This window comes from Diospyros lotus, chromosome 8, assembly GCF_014633365.1.
Source record: "Diospyros lotus cultivar Yz01 chromosome 8, ASM1463336v1, whole genome shotgun sequence".
In the NCBI taxonomy this organism is placed as follows: domain Eukaryota; kingdom Viridiplantae; phylum Streptophyta; class Magnoliopsida; order Ericales; family Ebenaceae; genus Diospyros; species Diospyros lotus.
The window spans coordinates 38,118,606-38,136,357 of record NC_068345.1 but is presented as its reverse complement, the minus strand read 5'-3'; the positions used below and the strand labels follow the sequence as shown (position 1 = coordinate 38,136,357).

At 35.3% G+C, this 17,752-nt stretch overlaps 1 protein-coding gene across 1 annotated transcript; it reads left to right on the top strand.

The window, feature by feature from the left end:
- The first annotated feature begins 14,149 nt into the window (after positions 1–14,149).
- On the top strand, positions 14,150–14,720 carry LOC127808141 (precursor of CEP14-like). The gene has a single exon (XM_052346539.1). The coding sequence runs from the start codon at positions 14,225–14,227 to the stop codon at positions 14,513–14,515; it is 291 nt and encodes a 96-aa protein (XP_052202499.1). The 5' UTR covers positions 14,150–14,224; the 3' UTR covers positions 14,516–14,720.
- The last annotated feature ends 3,032 nt before the right edge of the window (positions 14,721–17,752 follow it).

Genomic DNA, 17,752 nt, shown 5'->3' with positions numbered 1-17,752 from the left:
AAATATATTTGGTTATTATTATTATTATAAAAAATTATAATTATGAATTAAAGATCATAAATTAGGAAAATGTGAATGTGACATGGGCTATTTATTGTAGAACCCGTTTGATTATCCAAAACCAAAACACCTATAAGATCGAAGCAACCAGATACACAAGAACAATAAAGAAATGCTTACACAAGCACACAAGGTGATGTGAACCCGCGATGGGATAAGGCAAAAAAAACTCACAAAAGATTGAAACGAACCCTAAAAAAGCTAAAATCGAATAAAAGGCAAATAATTCATAACCCATTGATTCACGAACCAAGAATCTAGACTATATTAAAATCTAGACCCGTTGATTATGCGGAAACAAGAACCAAGAATTGTTGAACGCCACAAAGATTGCCCAGATCTTTGATAAGTTCAGGTTTTGAACGCCACAAATGAACCATTCCTTTGATAAATTCGAAGTTTTGTTCATTGAAGAACAAAATTGAAGAGGGGGATCTTTCAAATTCAAAAATTCATAATAATCTATGTCTAATGTTTATAATGGAAAAGCCTTTAAATAGGCGAATAATTAAATCATAATTCTACATGAAAACTAATAAAAACCATAAATTACATAGAAAATAAATAAATAACTAGATATGGTCAATCAATCAATCATTCATTTTATATTCCAAGATCTTTTCAATCAATCATCCATTTCTTTTTATGCTCTCAAATCTTGTCAATCAATCAATCAATTATGCGCCCAAATCTTGCAATCAACCAGTCAATTAACAATCATTCCTTTTTATGCGCAAATCTTGTCAATCATCCAATTCCAACATGATTGACAAGGTTGACTTGTCCGATTGCATCATTGTTAGTCAGCCCTCCATGATTCTCATAACAAGGAGACGAAGCAGTTTACATGTTCGGATTCAAAATAGAATCCTATTCACGGCAGGGACTTCAAATCCCTAGTCAATCCACTAGATCCGAGCAACAAGATTACACAAAATAGAATTACAATCAACCAAACCCTATAAACTGAAAATATCCAACTTATAGTGACATACGATGCATACAAAAGAGCACAAACTTACAATCCCAGCAAGAATCAAGAGCACTCTCACAAGCATTGATCTTTCACACACAATACATCAAAAGTACATAGAAATGATCAAATCTCAAGTTAGGGTTTTTGTAACAGAGGGCGAGAGAAGACGAGAGAGAGAAAGTGTTATGTCTTCTCCTTACATCCGAGCGCCTATATATATGTGAGTTAAAGGATTATTCTACTTTACTCGAATTGGTTGATGCATGGGATAACTGAAGACATCAAATGACAAAAATATCCTCACCTTAAAATTGCCACCTTGCCTCAAATACACCGTGGGTGCGTTTAAATAAAATCTGAGCAAATTTCATCATAGATAAAATTCGCTCGAACTAAACGGGTGATGAAGTCCGCCCAGCATAGTGCTAGGCGAATTTCATCATCTGCCCACTGCACGTTAAAGTTCGCTTGACAATTTTTCGATAAATTCATGCGTCAACCTCTTTCGAGCACTATAACACAACTAGTGAGTTAAATGATAAGAAGATAAACAGATATTCCGCTGTCACTTGTCAACCATCAGCTATATAACCAATTGAAATAACATCACACACACATATATACATATATATCTCATAAAATACAGAAATAAAAATAATGCAACCTATTTGAGACAATTATCTAACATTTATGTTATGTGCGGTGTGGTTGAAGCGTCACTGCGATGACTTGCAACTTTATGGCACAATCATCACCTTCCAATCACTTTTAGCTATATATGACATAAATTTTCATGCCAATTTGATTGCTTGATGAAGAGTTGTTTCTTGTAAGCTTCTTTGTTGTCAATATCATATATATAATAATAATAATAAATAAATAAATAAATTTGTCAGATAGTGTATTACTTTCAAGAAATATTATTTAATAAACTTTATACTGTTGAGTTTGATTTTTAATTTCATGTTATAAGATCAAGTGATTTAAATGATCAATAAATAGCCAAAACAAGGCATTTCTCATCAATTTCATTAGTTAGTTAACTTTCTATAAGAAAGATATAAAATTGCAGGCAATTTGTGACTTTTTTTGTGTGTGTGCATGACACCTAAATCAAATGGTTAATATCAAATTATATTCAATTTAGATCATTATCATGATTACATTAATATAATTGTAATTGTCATTAGGCTAAACCTCAAATCAGGTTCAAATCTAACTTATTGAATCTCAAATCTAGAGTTAGTCCATTAAAAAAAGAGTTCAAGTTAAAGTTAAGATATTACTTGTTAAGAGAGAGGCTAATCTCTAAATATTTTTAAACTAATAAATCTACAATCTATAAATACTTAAAATTTATTTGCTAATTCTATGCTTTCTTCTTCACTTTATTCTAGTCTCCTATCCTCCTCCTCCTCCTCTTCTTCTTCTTTTTCTTCTTCTTCTTCTACATTACGAGTTTCACAATCTCTATTTTTTGTATGTTGAGCATTGAAATAAAAATTCATTCGCCCCAACTACTGCTACATTCTCTATAGATTTAAATAATAATAATACAATTTTTAACATCATCATACACAATGATCCATCTTAATCAATTTAAATATTTGACCAAGTAGAGGCGGATCCAGCCCACCTAATTTTTTTAAGAAAAAAATGAAGTAACTTTTTGACTAGAAAAAACGATAAATTTGTTTGCCCAAACCCAACCCAACCAATTGAGGAATTTGTGATCTAGCTAAGGAATTTTAGGCTACATTCTCTTTGATATTTTTAGTTTATTTTGAGTTTTTAGTTTTTCAAAATATTCAAAATATGTTTATTTTTTTATTTTTAAAAATGCAAAATAATAAAAAAAAAAATTATAAAAGAAACCCAAAACAATGTTTTGGGTGTTTTTAACTAAAATAGGCTGAAAATACAAAAATCGAAAGTATATTATAATTAAAAATAATTATCATTCTAAAAAATTTATAATAATTTTTTAGAATGATAAAAAGAATGCATTTCTCAAAACAGACATTCAAAACACAAAAATGAAAATAAATTCAAAACTTAAAATTGAAAACTAAACTAGAAAAGAACGCAATCTTATCTTTTGAATTTTAAATGAAAAAGAAATAAGAGATTTGAGAAGACAGTTGAATTATTACAAATTTGATATAATTTAGTATTCGTAGTTTCAGAATCTTAATTCTCTTATTCAATTATGTTGTATGTTGATTGAAAGAAAGAAGTCACATCATTATTTCCTAATTAATAGGTTGATTTGTCTAGTGTTGATTCTTTTAGTTTCTACACTAACAACAGAACGTGTTTTTTTAGAAATAAAACTCATTAAAACGTCATTTCATAATAAAAATAAAAAATAATTTTCTAGCAAACACTATAATTATCTATATTGAGAAGGAAATTGCTCTTAGTATTAATATAGACTTATTTATTGATAAGTTTGATTTTTTTAAAAATCGTAAAGTGCAACTTAAGTAGTTTTATAAGATATTTATATTATATATATATATATATTTTAAGTTAATAAATTATATTAAATATACATATAAGACTTATTAAATTTTTATTTTTCTCTGAAGCTTATGATAGAAAAAAAAATTAAAACCTCCCAAATTAATAAATCCTAGATCCGGCCGATAACATTACAGGAACTCAACAAAGATATTGTTTAATTCATTATCTATCTCTCTCTCTCTCTCTCTCTCTCTCTCTCTCAGTGCCAAAATAAATTCCGACGAAATCCCACGACTTTTGGTGAGTCGAAGCATTCCCGACAATTGTACCAGCGCCATTTTTCTTCAATTCAAAGCATGTAATAACTAGACAGATGTATTGGAGTACGACTTATATTTAATGATACCCACAGATAATTTCCCAATTTTCACCTAACCTTGATGTTGAAATTATGACAAAATGTACTTTAATAATTTCTTAAATGCACAAACGAAATAATGAACCTAGCTTAGCTAGCGCCGGGGGGGCGGGTAGAGGCGCACGTGTTTCTGACAGAGAAAACATTGGCACGTGACAGTGCAATAAATATTGGTGTATCTGACTAAGGTTTTTGGACAAATTTAGAAAATTTTGTTTCACGTTACACATTTTCTACTTTCCGTTTTCTAAGGAATGGGTCCTAAGTTTGACTTCCCATCCGACCTCCGACTTTGAAAAAAAGTATAAACTGAACGTGATACGCAACCACCATACCCCCTCATTTATAATATTAAATGATCCAATGCAAAATCCCCTTCGATTATTTTATTTTATTTTTTACTTTGAATTCAAGCCAGGGAATGGACCCATCTCTCCACGTGTATACATCACAAACGATCTATTTTGTGATACTATATTAGTTTAAAAATAAAAATATATCTATTAAATATATAATGGGTAAGTACGAATTGGGACTTTATATTCTTCTAACTATTTAAATTCATTGGAGATATATTTTTTTTTTTTTTGGTGGGGGGGGGGGGGGGGGGGGGGGGGGGTTGTGTACTTGCTCATCATAATTAAGGTTCAAGATCCTATGTGATTTAAGATTAACTTGTCAATAATTTTACTTCCACGATATCATGCTTGTATCTTTTATTAATTATAGGATTTTGCTATTTATCTTTTGTTATTGTTAGAATATAATAATTAAATTTATATATCTTAAGGAATAATTTAGTAGAGCCCAACGAAAAAATAAGGAGTAAGGTATGTGCCGACAAGAGGTGTCAATGGGCACCTGGATGGAATGTGAGTCGATCCATTGTTTGGGAGAGCAAGATCCTCAAGACGAAGTTTGATTCGTTGCCTGGGAGAGCAAAGAGGGTACCCTGAGTCTTCGAATGCCTGGTGGGTCTTCCAGAGACTTTAGCTTTGAAGACTTGAGTTTTAGGCTAGTTAGCTAGTTTTTGGATGGGTCTGCAACACAAGCACAATCAGAAGACACACATGGAGCTTTCTCGCGCGGATCCTCCGATGCCTAAGTAAAATGGTGCCATGCAACAAAATGAGATGTATGTATGTTGTCTAAAGCTCCGAGTAAGTGTCTTCGGATAGAAGTATCCGGATAAGTGTCTTTAGATAGGTTTAGTGTGTTGGACTTGGGTCTAAGTCTTCGGATTTTAGATTTAACTCCTTTATCTTTTTGGCACATACCCAGGGATATTTATAAGCGCTAATGATAGGGGCCACATGACACGTGGCATGCATATGTGGCATGCATATGTGACCTGACTCTTCGGGAAAAAAGGCCGCAGATGAATCCAGAAGCCTTGAAAGTACCTTCGAGGAGAAAATGTCCCAAAAAAGAATACTTCATATGGGTCTCCTCGAAAACTTTTCAAAGTCATCGGAAGACTTGGGCCCAGAAGACTCTTCGGATGAGTCTTAGGCTTAGGCTTGATAAACTTAAAGATATGGCCGGGGAGACTCTTACTCTAAAAACTCTTCGAGATCATTCAGGTTTTCGATTTTCTTGGATCTTTCTTGAAGTTTTTGCATTAATTTTTCTAAAGGTACCCCACAACATCTTTTAACTAATAAAATTATATACTAACAGATTTAAAGTTAACAACAAATTGGGTGTGACACGTGTTTAATTAAGAGTGTGTTAGATTGCATTACCTAGAATTTAATTCTTGGTAATGATTACTTAGAAAATAAAAATCACCCCATCCCTTTGGAAAGTAAATTCTATGGAAAGAAACTTTAAATGCTTGTACATACACATATTTTCTATAGAAAAGTTAAGAGTGTTTGATTGCTTCCATAAAAAATATGTATAATAATTATATATTTTCTATGGTAAATGTGTGCAATCAAACACACCTGGTGTGTTTGGTTGCATTATCTAGAATTTAATTTTAGATAATATTTTTCTAGAAAACAAAAACCACCCCACCCCTTTAGAAAATGAATTTCATGAAAAGAAGTTTTAAATGCTTGTACCATACATATTTTTTCATAGAAAAGTTAAGAGTGTTTGATTACTTCTATAGAAAATATTGTAATAATTATACATTTTTTATGATAAATATGTGCAATCAAACACACTCTATTTTGAGTCTTTTCTTGATTCTAAAAGAAAAATGTTTACCATATTAATTGCATCAATGCGGACAATTTGAATCCCTAATCAATATTCTAGCCATAGATTAAAAGGAAGCAAAGAAATAGTTGAGGCGAATGTGGTGTGAGATGTCTTTTTTGGATAAATTGGTACATAGATTTTTTCGGTAAGCATGCAACATGAGAAGAAACTACCATGCACGAGCTCTCTTCAAAACCGATACTCCTCAAGTTAGTAACTTAGGAAACTTTCAAACTTAAGTTTCAAGAAATTCGTGTTTAAGTTTATAAATTCTTATAAATAATAAAAAAAAAGACTCTGTCATAAAATGCAAAGTAATTTCTGGGCAAACACTTCTATATTTAAATCAATGGATGGTTGATTGTTGAACAATTTACAAAAATTATTGATATCAATAAGAGTAACTTATTTGGGAGTATGGGTCTTTTTTTATTTATAGAAATGATTTTCTAAAAAAGGTAGGACTTTTTGAATATTATTATTAGATAAATTTTATCTATTGAGAAATTTTTGGAATGGATATCGAAAGTAAAAATTACATGCTTCATCATTGGATGCCTCATGACGAATCACTAGAGAGACTCTCTCTCGAGGTAGCTTAGTGGGCCAATACAAAGGGGTCTCCCAGAAACTCTCCCTTGCCAGCAAGATTCTATCGAATCCTTTGATATGGTGTTTTACGTACCTCTTTTTATTTATATCTTATTTTCTTTTATGTTATTTTATTTATTATTTTTGTTTAATTTTTTTGTCATTATTCACATCAAGTTCATTTTGAGACAGTCTTGATTTCCTGCCTGCATCAGACCCTGACGCGAACGTGTTAGCAATCCCCCCCTCACATCCTCCCCCCCAAACACACACACACACACACACACATCTCTCTAGGAGTGTGCAATCGTTATAACTAAACCAAACTGATCAAAAATCATAAACCGAATCAACTGACTAACCCTAACAAATCGAATTAATTGAAACTAAACTAATCAAAATTTGAAGTGTGATAATCGAATCGAACTGGAACACAAAATAAGCAAGAGACCGAACATTAGTTCGACCTTGCTGTAGCCGCCGACTGATTATTCTGATGATTGGAACTGATTATCGGATTCCCCAAACCACAGTAACCCACATACTCGAAAATCAAAAGCATTTAATAGTTGGATTTTAGTAGATCTACGTTTCAATATAAAATAGAAGTAGCAGAAAAACTTACCGAATGGGCCATTGGCATCGTCTTCGTCTCCGACCTTCGTCTTCGTCTTTGCCATCGACGAGGGATGGTGGAGGAAGAGAGAAGGGACTCCCAATGAGGCAAGGGATGGAGAACATTGTCAAATGGGACGACGAGCCAAAGGTTATGGATAGCTTCTTGAGCACAAACGTCAGAAGCCTAACCCAACCAAGGCCAAATCATCTAGGGAAGCCAACTTCTGCGCCACAATGGTGGCCTCTAGGTCGTTTAATAATCGAAGGATTTCGGTTGGAATCATCTAGGGAAACCAACTTTTGCGTCGCAATGGCGGCCTCTAGGTCGTTCAATAATCGAAGAATTCCGGCCAGAATCAGTATTCTCGTCGCCTCATCTATTGAGCTCGATCCGGTAGATCAATTACAACGGTCGTCTGATCTCTTGTTGTTGACGACCCGAGCACCAAACTTATGAGAGCTTTGGTTGGAGCAAGCGTCAGAGGCTTTCTCCTCTCCACCATTGCAAGCCAATTCGAAAAGCAGCCTAACCCGAAACTAAGCGTGGTGTACCCCAATAAGGCAAGGGATGAAGAACAAGAGAAGGCTATCTCGAGAACAAAACTCGCATGGGGTGTCGCGCCCACGTGGGGAGGGTTCGAGTGGAGGGGTTATGGGTATATTCGGTTCGGATATTTTGATTATTTCAAGTAAAAAATTCACCCAAACACCGAAAATCAAATCTTTTAAAAAAATTAACCGAATCAAAATTTTGAAAAAAATAACCGAACTTGTTGGTTCGGTTTGGTTACTTCGGTTTAACCGAAGTTATGCTCACCCCTACATCTCCCCCCTCCCAAACCCCCAAAAAACAAAAGCCTCATTTCCCCCCATTCCAATTAAGTCATGACAACGACCTCCCCAAAATCAAAACCCTCATTTGGCCCACATTTCCAATTAAATCATGTTAGCGACCTTTACCCTCAAATCAGAACCCTCATTTCCCCCTTTTCCTGGTAGCATTTAAACCTCAACTTTCTCACGAAACTCCTCTCCATTTAAACACCACCTTCCTTCAAGATTTCTCGCATTATTATTTTTATTGATTTCAATAGTTTATTTTTCATCTCTTTCTACCCTAATATATTTCATTCTGCCACGACTTTTGGTATATTATTCATATATATTTTTTTATTTTTGCTCATCTTTTTGCTTAAATGACACTTGTTTACATTTAATTTTCATCAACTTTGAAATATTAATTTTCACCAACTTAGAAAACCATTAATTAACTAGCACATAATAATTTTTTTTTATAAATTTTACCTCCCTCATTTTGTCTAATAAATTTTACCTCCCTCATTTTGTCTATAAATTTTACCTCCCTCATTTTGTCTAATAAGCATTGTCATTTACTGGTAATATTAAATCCCTACTTTGTGATTAATTTATTGATATGCATTGTGTTGCCTTAATAATATGTTATTTCTAACTAGAGCGTAACTTCTTTTGTAGGGATGGAATCACAAAGTTCTAATAATGTGTATCTTCCTCAAGTTTTCATTGGTCAAATTTTGAAAATTGGTCAGGTATTTGAATCACATAAGGAGGAATACACTTTTTACAATGCATCTGCACGAGAAACAAGTTCTATCACTCGAATCATAGATAACAAAAAGAATAAGGAAACGGGTGAAACCATATGGAAGTTATTTGTTTGCTCTGAGGAGGAAAAACAAAAAAGACGAGATCTATCAGATGGATCGTAAAAATGTTATGCCATAGGTTGTCGAAAGAAACCGTGGACATACACGAGTTGGGTGCAATGCTAGATTGTTGGTGGTGAAACAACAAATTGGTAATAGTTGGGTGGTTAGACAATTTGCAGAGGAACATAACCATGGTCTAACTACTCCCAATAGAGTACATTTGTTAAGATCACGTTGAAATGTCTCAGCCATAAAAAGGCACTTGCTGAACAATTTTCGAAAATCAATATACCACCATGTCAACAATTGTGACTCATGGAGACAAAGTCGAGCAATCCATCATCAATGGGTTGTACTGAGAGATATCAAGAACCATGAAAAGGATTTATGTCAACAACAAATGGGTCATGATACTGAAACACTAATCGAGCATTTCACATTTGAGAGAAAAAAAAATCCAAACATTTTCTTTGATTACGATATGGACTCGGACAATAGGATGCTTCGTTATTTTTGGGTTGATTCTGAGTCAAGAAGATCGTATACCTTCTTTGGTGATGTCATGGTGTTCAATACAGCCTACAACACATCAACAAGTACTCGATGATTTTTGCCCCATTTGTTGGTGTAAACCACCATGGCCAAACCATTATATTTAGTTGTGGATTGTTGAGTGATGAGATGATCGAATTATTTGTTTGGTTGTTATATTCACTAATCAATATGCTGTAATTTCAAATGCTATCTAAATGGTGTTGCCATTCACTTTGCATCAATTTTACCCGTGGCATATTTTGAACAAGTTTTCTAAAAAAATCAACGTTAAGCTATATAAGGAGCAGTATCACAAGCTGGTAAATATCATTAAATAGTCTGAATCACCCAAGGAGTTTGAACAATGATGGATTGAGATAATGGAGACCACCAATTTGGGTAGTATTAAATGGTTGATCAACATGTACGACATATGAAATCGATGGGTACCTGTAATACCCAAGAAATTTGGATTATTTGAAAATAAGCGTTTTATTAGAAAAATAAAATTTCGGGGAAGATTGGTATCTAAATAGTTCGAAAAATTGACCGAATCGGCTACAGGGAGTGCCCTGAAGCTGAGATTCCAAAGGAAATGATATGGCCGTGATGAATATTTCAAGGCATGAATTATGGCATCGAAAGAAATGAGATCGACAATATTTTTCGGTATAGCTAAAATACAACTGCTAATTAGGCTGCAATATCGAATTGTTATAGACAACTTCCGGGAAGTCAATGGAAGCTTGAGGGGGCTTCGGTTTTTCATAAGAAATAACCCTTCAGTGGTTTCAGGAAGAAACAAAAAGGTTTAGAGCCAAAACGAAGATTTAGACCTAAGTGTAGTTTTCTGAAATTGTCAGAGGGAGATCAAAACGATGTTTTTTCAAAATTTTCAGGGGTCAAATGGATTTTTTAGAACTTGGGGAGACTTATAGGCAATTATCAAAATTTGAGAGGCTTGGTGAAAAAGGGCCAAAATGAGAAAACCAAAATCAGTGGGGTAAAAGTGCAAAAACTCAAAAATGGTAGCATGGGGAAACCGACCAGCAGCTTGCCGGTCGGCCACAGCTGATTTTGGCCATGGGGTTGCACGAGGCATGGTCGGGGGAAGTTTTTTTGTAAAGGTGTATCCGACAAAGGCCATCAGGGTGGCCGGAAAGTAGGAAAAAAACGACCGAAAGTTTGGTTGTCTGGGTCAAAACTTGCAACTCAAGATTTTGGTCGGTTGAGACTACTTGAAGGCCGATCTAGGGGAGGTAAAGCCTCCTAAGGGGTCGAGTAAGGCGGCCAAGAGCGTTTCATCGCTCGATTTTGCCTATAAATAGGGCTAGGGTTTGACCAAAAATGAAGGAGAAATGAGTTTCAAATCGGCCGTGATATTAAATGAATTGGAGCTCCAAAATGAGCTTTTGTTGCCCATAGCCTAAGGATTAATTCTGGAGAGTTTGAAGGATTTTCATGAAGGTTTGATGGCTGTTCGAGTATCGCCGGAGAAGAGAGGCGGTCCGCCTGGTCGAGCCTTTGGTCAGAAAATTGGAGGCCTTTCGGCCATCCTTTTGAGGATCCAAATGCACCATGCTGATCGACTAGGAGAGAGGGATCGAATGGCATCAATTTCTAGCATCGCTGGCAAGGCCGGCGCCGGAGAAGATGAGCCCACGTGCCAACGTGTCCGAGCGCGTGGCTGGTCCAAAAAATTTGAATTTTTTTTCTAAAAATCGAGAAAAATATTTTATGGAAGTCCGTGCAAAAAGATTTGGGTTTGAGTTTTCTGATGTCTCGATTTTTGCACCGAAGAGTCTCGTTTTGAGTGAAAACGCACCATCCGGGTAAGTCCAGTATTTTTTCCTTGAAGTTCATAGCCTATGATGAATTTTTATGAAATTAGATTTGAGAAAAAAGTCTCGATGGTATTTATTGAAATTTTTAGAAGGAAAATATGAAAAAAGTAGGAATATTGAGATATTTAGTAATAAAATATCATTTTATGATTGAGGTGATCGAGGAGATGTGATGGGTGCAACTTTCAAGAGTTTGCAAGAAAATCGAGGTCATGCACGCATATCGAGACAATGCGTATTTTTCGAGTTGTCCTGGTCTTTGGGCAAAGGTGAATGATTTTCTCATAAGAACTTATATTTATGATATGATTGTTATATATGCATGCTACTTATGAATGCAATATTTATTTTGTCATATGGCATGGAAAGTCGTGATAATTGCATGGCACGATATTATTGTCACATTGATATTTGTGCATGAGAATGGGATGTCGCCCCTATAGCAGAGCTGTAATTCCCCTAGGGAAATGATGGAATAACGTTAGGTTTATCCTGCAAAGATTCAGGATTTGCCTAGGATTCCGTGTAAGGCTGGTAGGCGTGGGAAGTTACATTAAGGGTAAATGTTGTTCATGTTATTGCATCATGTATTCATGTATATGTTTTTGGACTCTCACTAGAAGTTTCATCTTCTAATGAGTTATGACTCTGAAACATTCAACGTTCTAGTTTAGACTTGTAGTTTAGGCAATGAGCAAGTTGAGATGAGACGGCACATGATGGCGTGGCCTATGGATTCAGCGAGCTGATTCAGATATATTTTAGCTTATGATTTATTGATGATTAGTCTTGTTAGAATGTTTATGGAATCTCCATGTATTTTATAAAACAATGTAATATATGGTATTGATTTTTTATGACATAATATAAGGTGAATTCAGGTATGTATCATATCAGGTTTCGATTATCGCTTCCGCATATTATGAATGATTTGCTGGGGGTTTTGTTTGGAATTCGGTATTTAAGATTTAAGTTATGTACCGAGAAAGAAAGAAAAAAATAATTTATGTATATTTTGGGTCCCAGCATAGTGATATGCTCGGTAAGATAAAAACGGGATGTTACAGTACCAACATATGTCAAACATGTATTTAGTGCATAAATGTCTAACAACCAAAGGGTTGAAAGCAATCACTTATTTTTGAAGAGATATGTCAACAAAAATAACTCATTAATGGACTTCATCATCACACGTTTCAATAGGGTGTTTAGCTCATTAACGCCATGAGGAATAAGTTGCCAACCATATTGATCTCAGTGAACAATTGAGGCTGACCTTAATTGTTTTGATGGAGCAATAAATGGTACGGATATACACGAAGTATATATTTGTGTTATTCCAGAAAGAAATTGATCAAAGAAACTTCTACATTTGTTCAAAGAAATCAAGGTTCGTAAATGCTAAGGTGTACAACGTTGAGCATTTTGAGCAAGGAAAGAATTTTGATAAACATCGAGAGTCGACTTATTACCTAGAGTATGATTTCATATCATGCAGTTATCAAATATTTCAGTTCGACGATTATCTATGCTGACACATGCTATGTTATTTGAAGAACAAATAAATGTTATTGTTACCGAAGAACTATATTTTAAGGAGGTGGACAAATAATGCAAAGGTTAGACCCGTACATGAACCGATGGTTGGCTTATCAGTCGATGAGGGTTCTAGTCAGTCATTAATGACTAGACATGGGATACTATCACACAAGATTTCGTTTTTGGTCGATGATGCATCTTTAACAGATGCTCGTAGTACCTTTCTATTGGATGAATTCAAACTTTTGCACATTAGATTTAAAGATATTGACAACAATTAAAATATCGGGATGAGCAGGAATAAAAACAAAAGTCATGAGAAGACTCAAGTAATATGTGACTTGAATGTCATTAGAACGAAAGGGTATGGGAAGCGATTAAAGTAATTAAAAGAGAAGTCAATGACGTTCCAATCTAGCAAAACATGCCGCATTTGTAATGTTAGTGACCACGACAAGAGGACTTGCTTGACGTTACGTGGTAATGTATTTTTTAGATGATTTCATGCTCGACGCAAGCATGAGATTAAGATTGCATTTTGGGATATATCGAAAGAGGCTTATATTTCTTTGAATATGTCCAAGTGGTGTCTTATGTGGAAAATACAGGTGAGTCCGTCTTTTTTATCTTTTTAGGTAGGGAGATCATATGACAAAGTATTAGTTAAATTACTTATTAATATGATAAGGAGTTATTTATTATTTGTTTCGTTTTCATGCCATAATTATTTTCATAATCAAGTACTAATTAGATCATATTAATCACAAACCTTGCATATTAATTAGGCCCGGGTCTCGGAAGCTACATTAATTAATGGGGAGAAGTTTCATTTTCATGCACTGTAGAGAAAATACTCACAAATTTCAGGGAAAGCCGCCGTGAGAGCCGACCCCTTACAAGTCAATATTTGACGGTGGCTCGCGTTTATGCCCTGCACGAAATTACCCAGAAAAATATATGCATTTGTATACACATTCGGATTCGGTGCCCGACGGCTTAGCTAGCTAGGCTCTCACCGCCAGCCACCAGCCTCCACGCGGCCTCCCCACGACTTCCCATCCCGTTGTTGATTCCAAATCAAACTCCCCTACTTTGACTTGGCCCCTTTCTTGCTTGATCCTCAAGCTCCCCCCCCCCCCCCCCCCCCCCCCCCCCCTCTCTCTCTCTCTCTCTCGATTTATATATATATATATATGTATACCCCAAAAAAACACTCAAAACTATACCCATTCAGCTCTCTCTCTCTCTCTCTCTGACCATTGTTACACAGTTTCTGCAAATGGGTGGATCAAAGCTTGGTTTGTTGATGCTGTTCATGGTGGTGCTGGCTGCCTCTGTATCTTCCTCACACGGCCGGAAACTTCGGGCCATGCAAGAGAAGAAGAAAGGCGGCGAGAAATCTTTGGCGGACAGGCTCTATCTAAGTGCTCTTCCCAAGGGCAAAGTGGCTCCGTCCGGTCCCAGCAAGAAGGGCCACGCCGAGATCGTCGACGAGAAGCTCATCGCCCGCCACCTCGCTGAACTCAACCGGATTCTTGGGTCCGTCCCCAGCCCCGGCGACGGCCATTAACGACACTACTCCCTCCCCGTAATCATCAACTTTCTTTTCTTTTCTTTTTCCACCCTCAATTTTGGAAAATTCGCTCCTATTTTCCGGCCGGGCTTAAGTCAGAACTGCATAGTATAATTATAGGGCTTTCCTTCTTTTGTTTTATTCTGTTCTTTTCATATACAGTTTTGATTCTTTGATATATATAGAAGTGCAGTTGTATTGATTCGTTCATTTTACATAATTGATGGATACGATATCTGTGTAAAAATATGTACTCTCCACCATGATCTGATGATCAATGCATCGTGGCCGTCAATTGGTCTGCCATTTTAAAGCCATGATCTGAAAGAAAAGTTCATAAGAAAGGTTCGGCCATGGAAGACGCGTCTTTGGAGACTTTAGCCAATTGTCGGCTCCTTTATTGCAAAAGACGGTGCTACAAATCGCGTGTAGCTTTTAGGAATTTCTCGCGACGTTTATGTTTGATTCACTTGTAACCCTAAATATTGTCATTAATTCAAGTGTGAATGTCCTGACTAATTAGGACCGTGTTTGAATTCGATCGCTCTTAACCATAGTTTCGTCTGGAAGTTATGATAAATTATTCCCAAGATTAGTTGACGCGTAATCACACGTGACGGTAGGTAAGTGAATGCTAAGCGTCAAAGTCGTTGACTTTAATTGAAAAGCGAGATTTAGTCATAGATTTAGAGCAATAACTATCCAATTGCAAATTTTAATCTTTTTCCAATAGTTAACGTTTGGTATTGCAAAGTAATATTTACGAATTTTGGTAGATCGAATAACCGTGGGACAAAGAAACATTCGTGGAGTTGGCTTTTAATGCTTGTTCCCCTGGGCCATGTTTGGGATAAGAATTTCCCATCAATTGAAAAGTTAATTCTACAATTCATGTACACTGTCCATTGTTGCCTTCTTTTTAATTAAAACAAAACAAATCAAAAAAAAAAAAATCTTTGTTTCAAACATAGCCTCGAGGAGTTTGTCTCTGGTACAAGTACAACAATATATATAGTGTTTTACCTTGCAATTAGAGTTTTTACATACGTAGATCAATGAGCACTAGTTAAATTATTTTGAGTTTTATGTCCTTAGAAAGGTTTGATCTTTAATAATAATTAGGATAAAAAGCATACCCACTTAAACATTAAGCTAAACTTGAGAGCCAAATGCAACATAATATATAAATTTATTCAATGCAGCCTTAAAATAATAGTAATGGTAACCCTTGCTTAGGAAGCTAGTCTTGGGATTGGAACGTGACCCATAAGAAGAGAAATTGTTGGTGAAGCGTCGTACTTTAAACTAACAGAAGGGCTCCACAGACCGCCCAGTGGCAACAAGATTTTACAGTTATGTGTTGATCTTTTCAACTGAGTACCACGGGCCAGTGGCCAGGCCCCTACCCACCAATTCAAATCCATTGAATTCGCTGCTATAAATATTCTTAGTTTGTCATCAGCTAGACCAAAGAGGTGTAGCCAATTGTCACGTTGGGGGACCATTTTAATATATTCAACAAGAATTACATAATTTTTGTACAAAAATCACGTATGTATACATACCAATTAAAAACTTTATTCCATTTTGATGGATTTTGATCTATGGGACTCACGTGGGCTGCATCAATTGACTAGTAATAAGCTTGGGCCCCAAATCAGTAACCTGCATCATCAGTTTCGAAGAAAATACGAGCAATCTGTGGGACGGTGACACATAATGTCCCCCTATGGACTAGGGACTTGTGAACTATGAGAAATTTCAACACCAGACTCAGAATCCTTCCAACCCTTAAAAATCCTTCCACCTGTACAGAGATAAGGGCAAGCATGTGAGAGGTAGAGCTGTGCCTGTGCAACAACAAATTTGATTAATGTGGGTGGTTTTGTGTGGTGCCGGCAGGTTTGTCACACATTATAGTGAACCAAATTAGCTAGCCCCTATTTTTATTTTTTATTTTTTTAAAAATTAATGTTACAAAAGGACATTAATTATTTTGCCGAGGTGGTTATCCCATTTGCTTTTAATCATTTTTCTTTAAAAAATTCGAAACTTAACAAAACAATATTTACACATACATTATTGTACGTTTAGGCAACATGTATAAACAAGAAGGGTACGTACGATGGAATAGTAAATGAATTTGTGCCTCGTTAAACCACCATGCAAAGCCATTCATGGTTTTATCATCCAATTTTTTTAGGGCTTCTTTACAAGATTTAGCATAGACGAGACTAATTAATTCAACTTCAAAAGTTTACCAAATTTCTACGATTTTTAAAATTTTAAATTAGCACTTGTTCTCTCTATAAAAGGGAAATGCTTCCACGGCCCCAAGTGAGCTGTATGGCATAGCAATTAGGCTGTTTGGTTTACTGTTTATTTTTATAGCTGATCAGCCTTTATGTTAATAAGTTGTGTAAAGCTAGTTAGTTAGCATTTAAATTGATGTGTTACAATAAATATGTTTTAAGTTGTTATTTATATAATTATGTGTTTGGTTTGAAAGAGTTAGATAAGTTATTAGAATTTAACAAAAAGACGAAAATGCACATGTTAATAAATAATATAAATAAAATTTATAAAAAATTAATTTTTAATAAAATAAATTATAAATTGATGTCAAATTAATACAAATTGATAAATTATATACAATTATTAAAAATATATTAATACAATATACATTACAATATATATGTTAAATATATAATGAACAAAGAAAGATATGGCGACAACAGTGACAGTGAGAGGAGGCAGATCACTACGTATTGCCGGCGAAATTTTTTCGGCGATTTTATGAAGTGTCGGGAAAACATTACCATTACCGGCGGTTTTAAAAACTGCCGGTAAAACGTTAACATTACCGGCGGTTTTTAAAACCGCCGGTTATGGAGTCAACATGACCGGCGGTTTATAAAACCGCCGGTTATAACATACACATCTCCGGCGGTATAAAATAGCCGGATTTTACCGGCGGTTCTAAACTGCCGGTATAAAACCTTTGCCGGCGGTTTTAAACCGCCGGTAATTATGTTTTACCGGCGGTTTTGAATCGCCGGAAAAGTTTTTTAATAGCCGGCTTTTACCGGCGGTTTTAAACCGCCGATAAAGAAAAAACTTTGCCGGCAAATTTTAGTAACCGTCGGGAATTCTTATTTTTACCGACAGTTTGAAGAAACCGTCGGTAATTTTTTTTTCCCGACGGTTGAAAACCGCCGGTAATATTTTCCGACG

Bases quoted from the DNA above. Each gene is read 5' to 3' on its own strand.
- LOC127808141 (XM_052346539.1), top strand. From the start codon at position 14,225: ATGGGTGGATCAAAGCTTGGTTTGTTGATGCTGTTCATGGTGGTGCTG.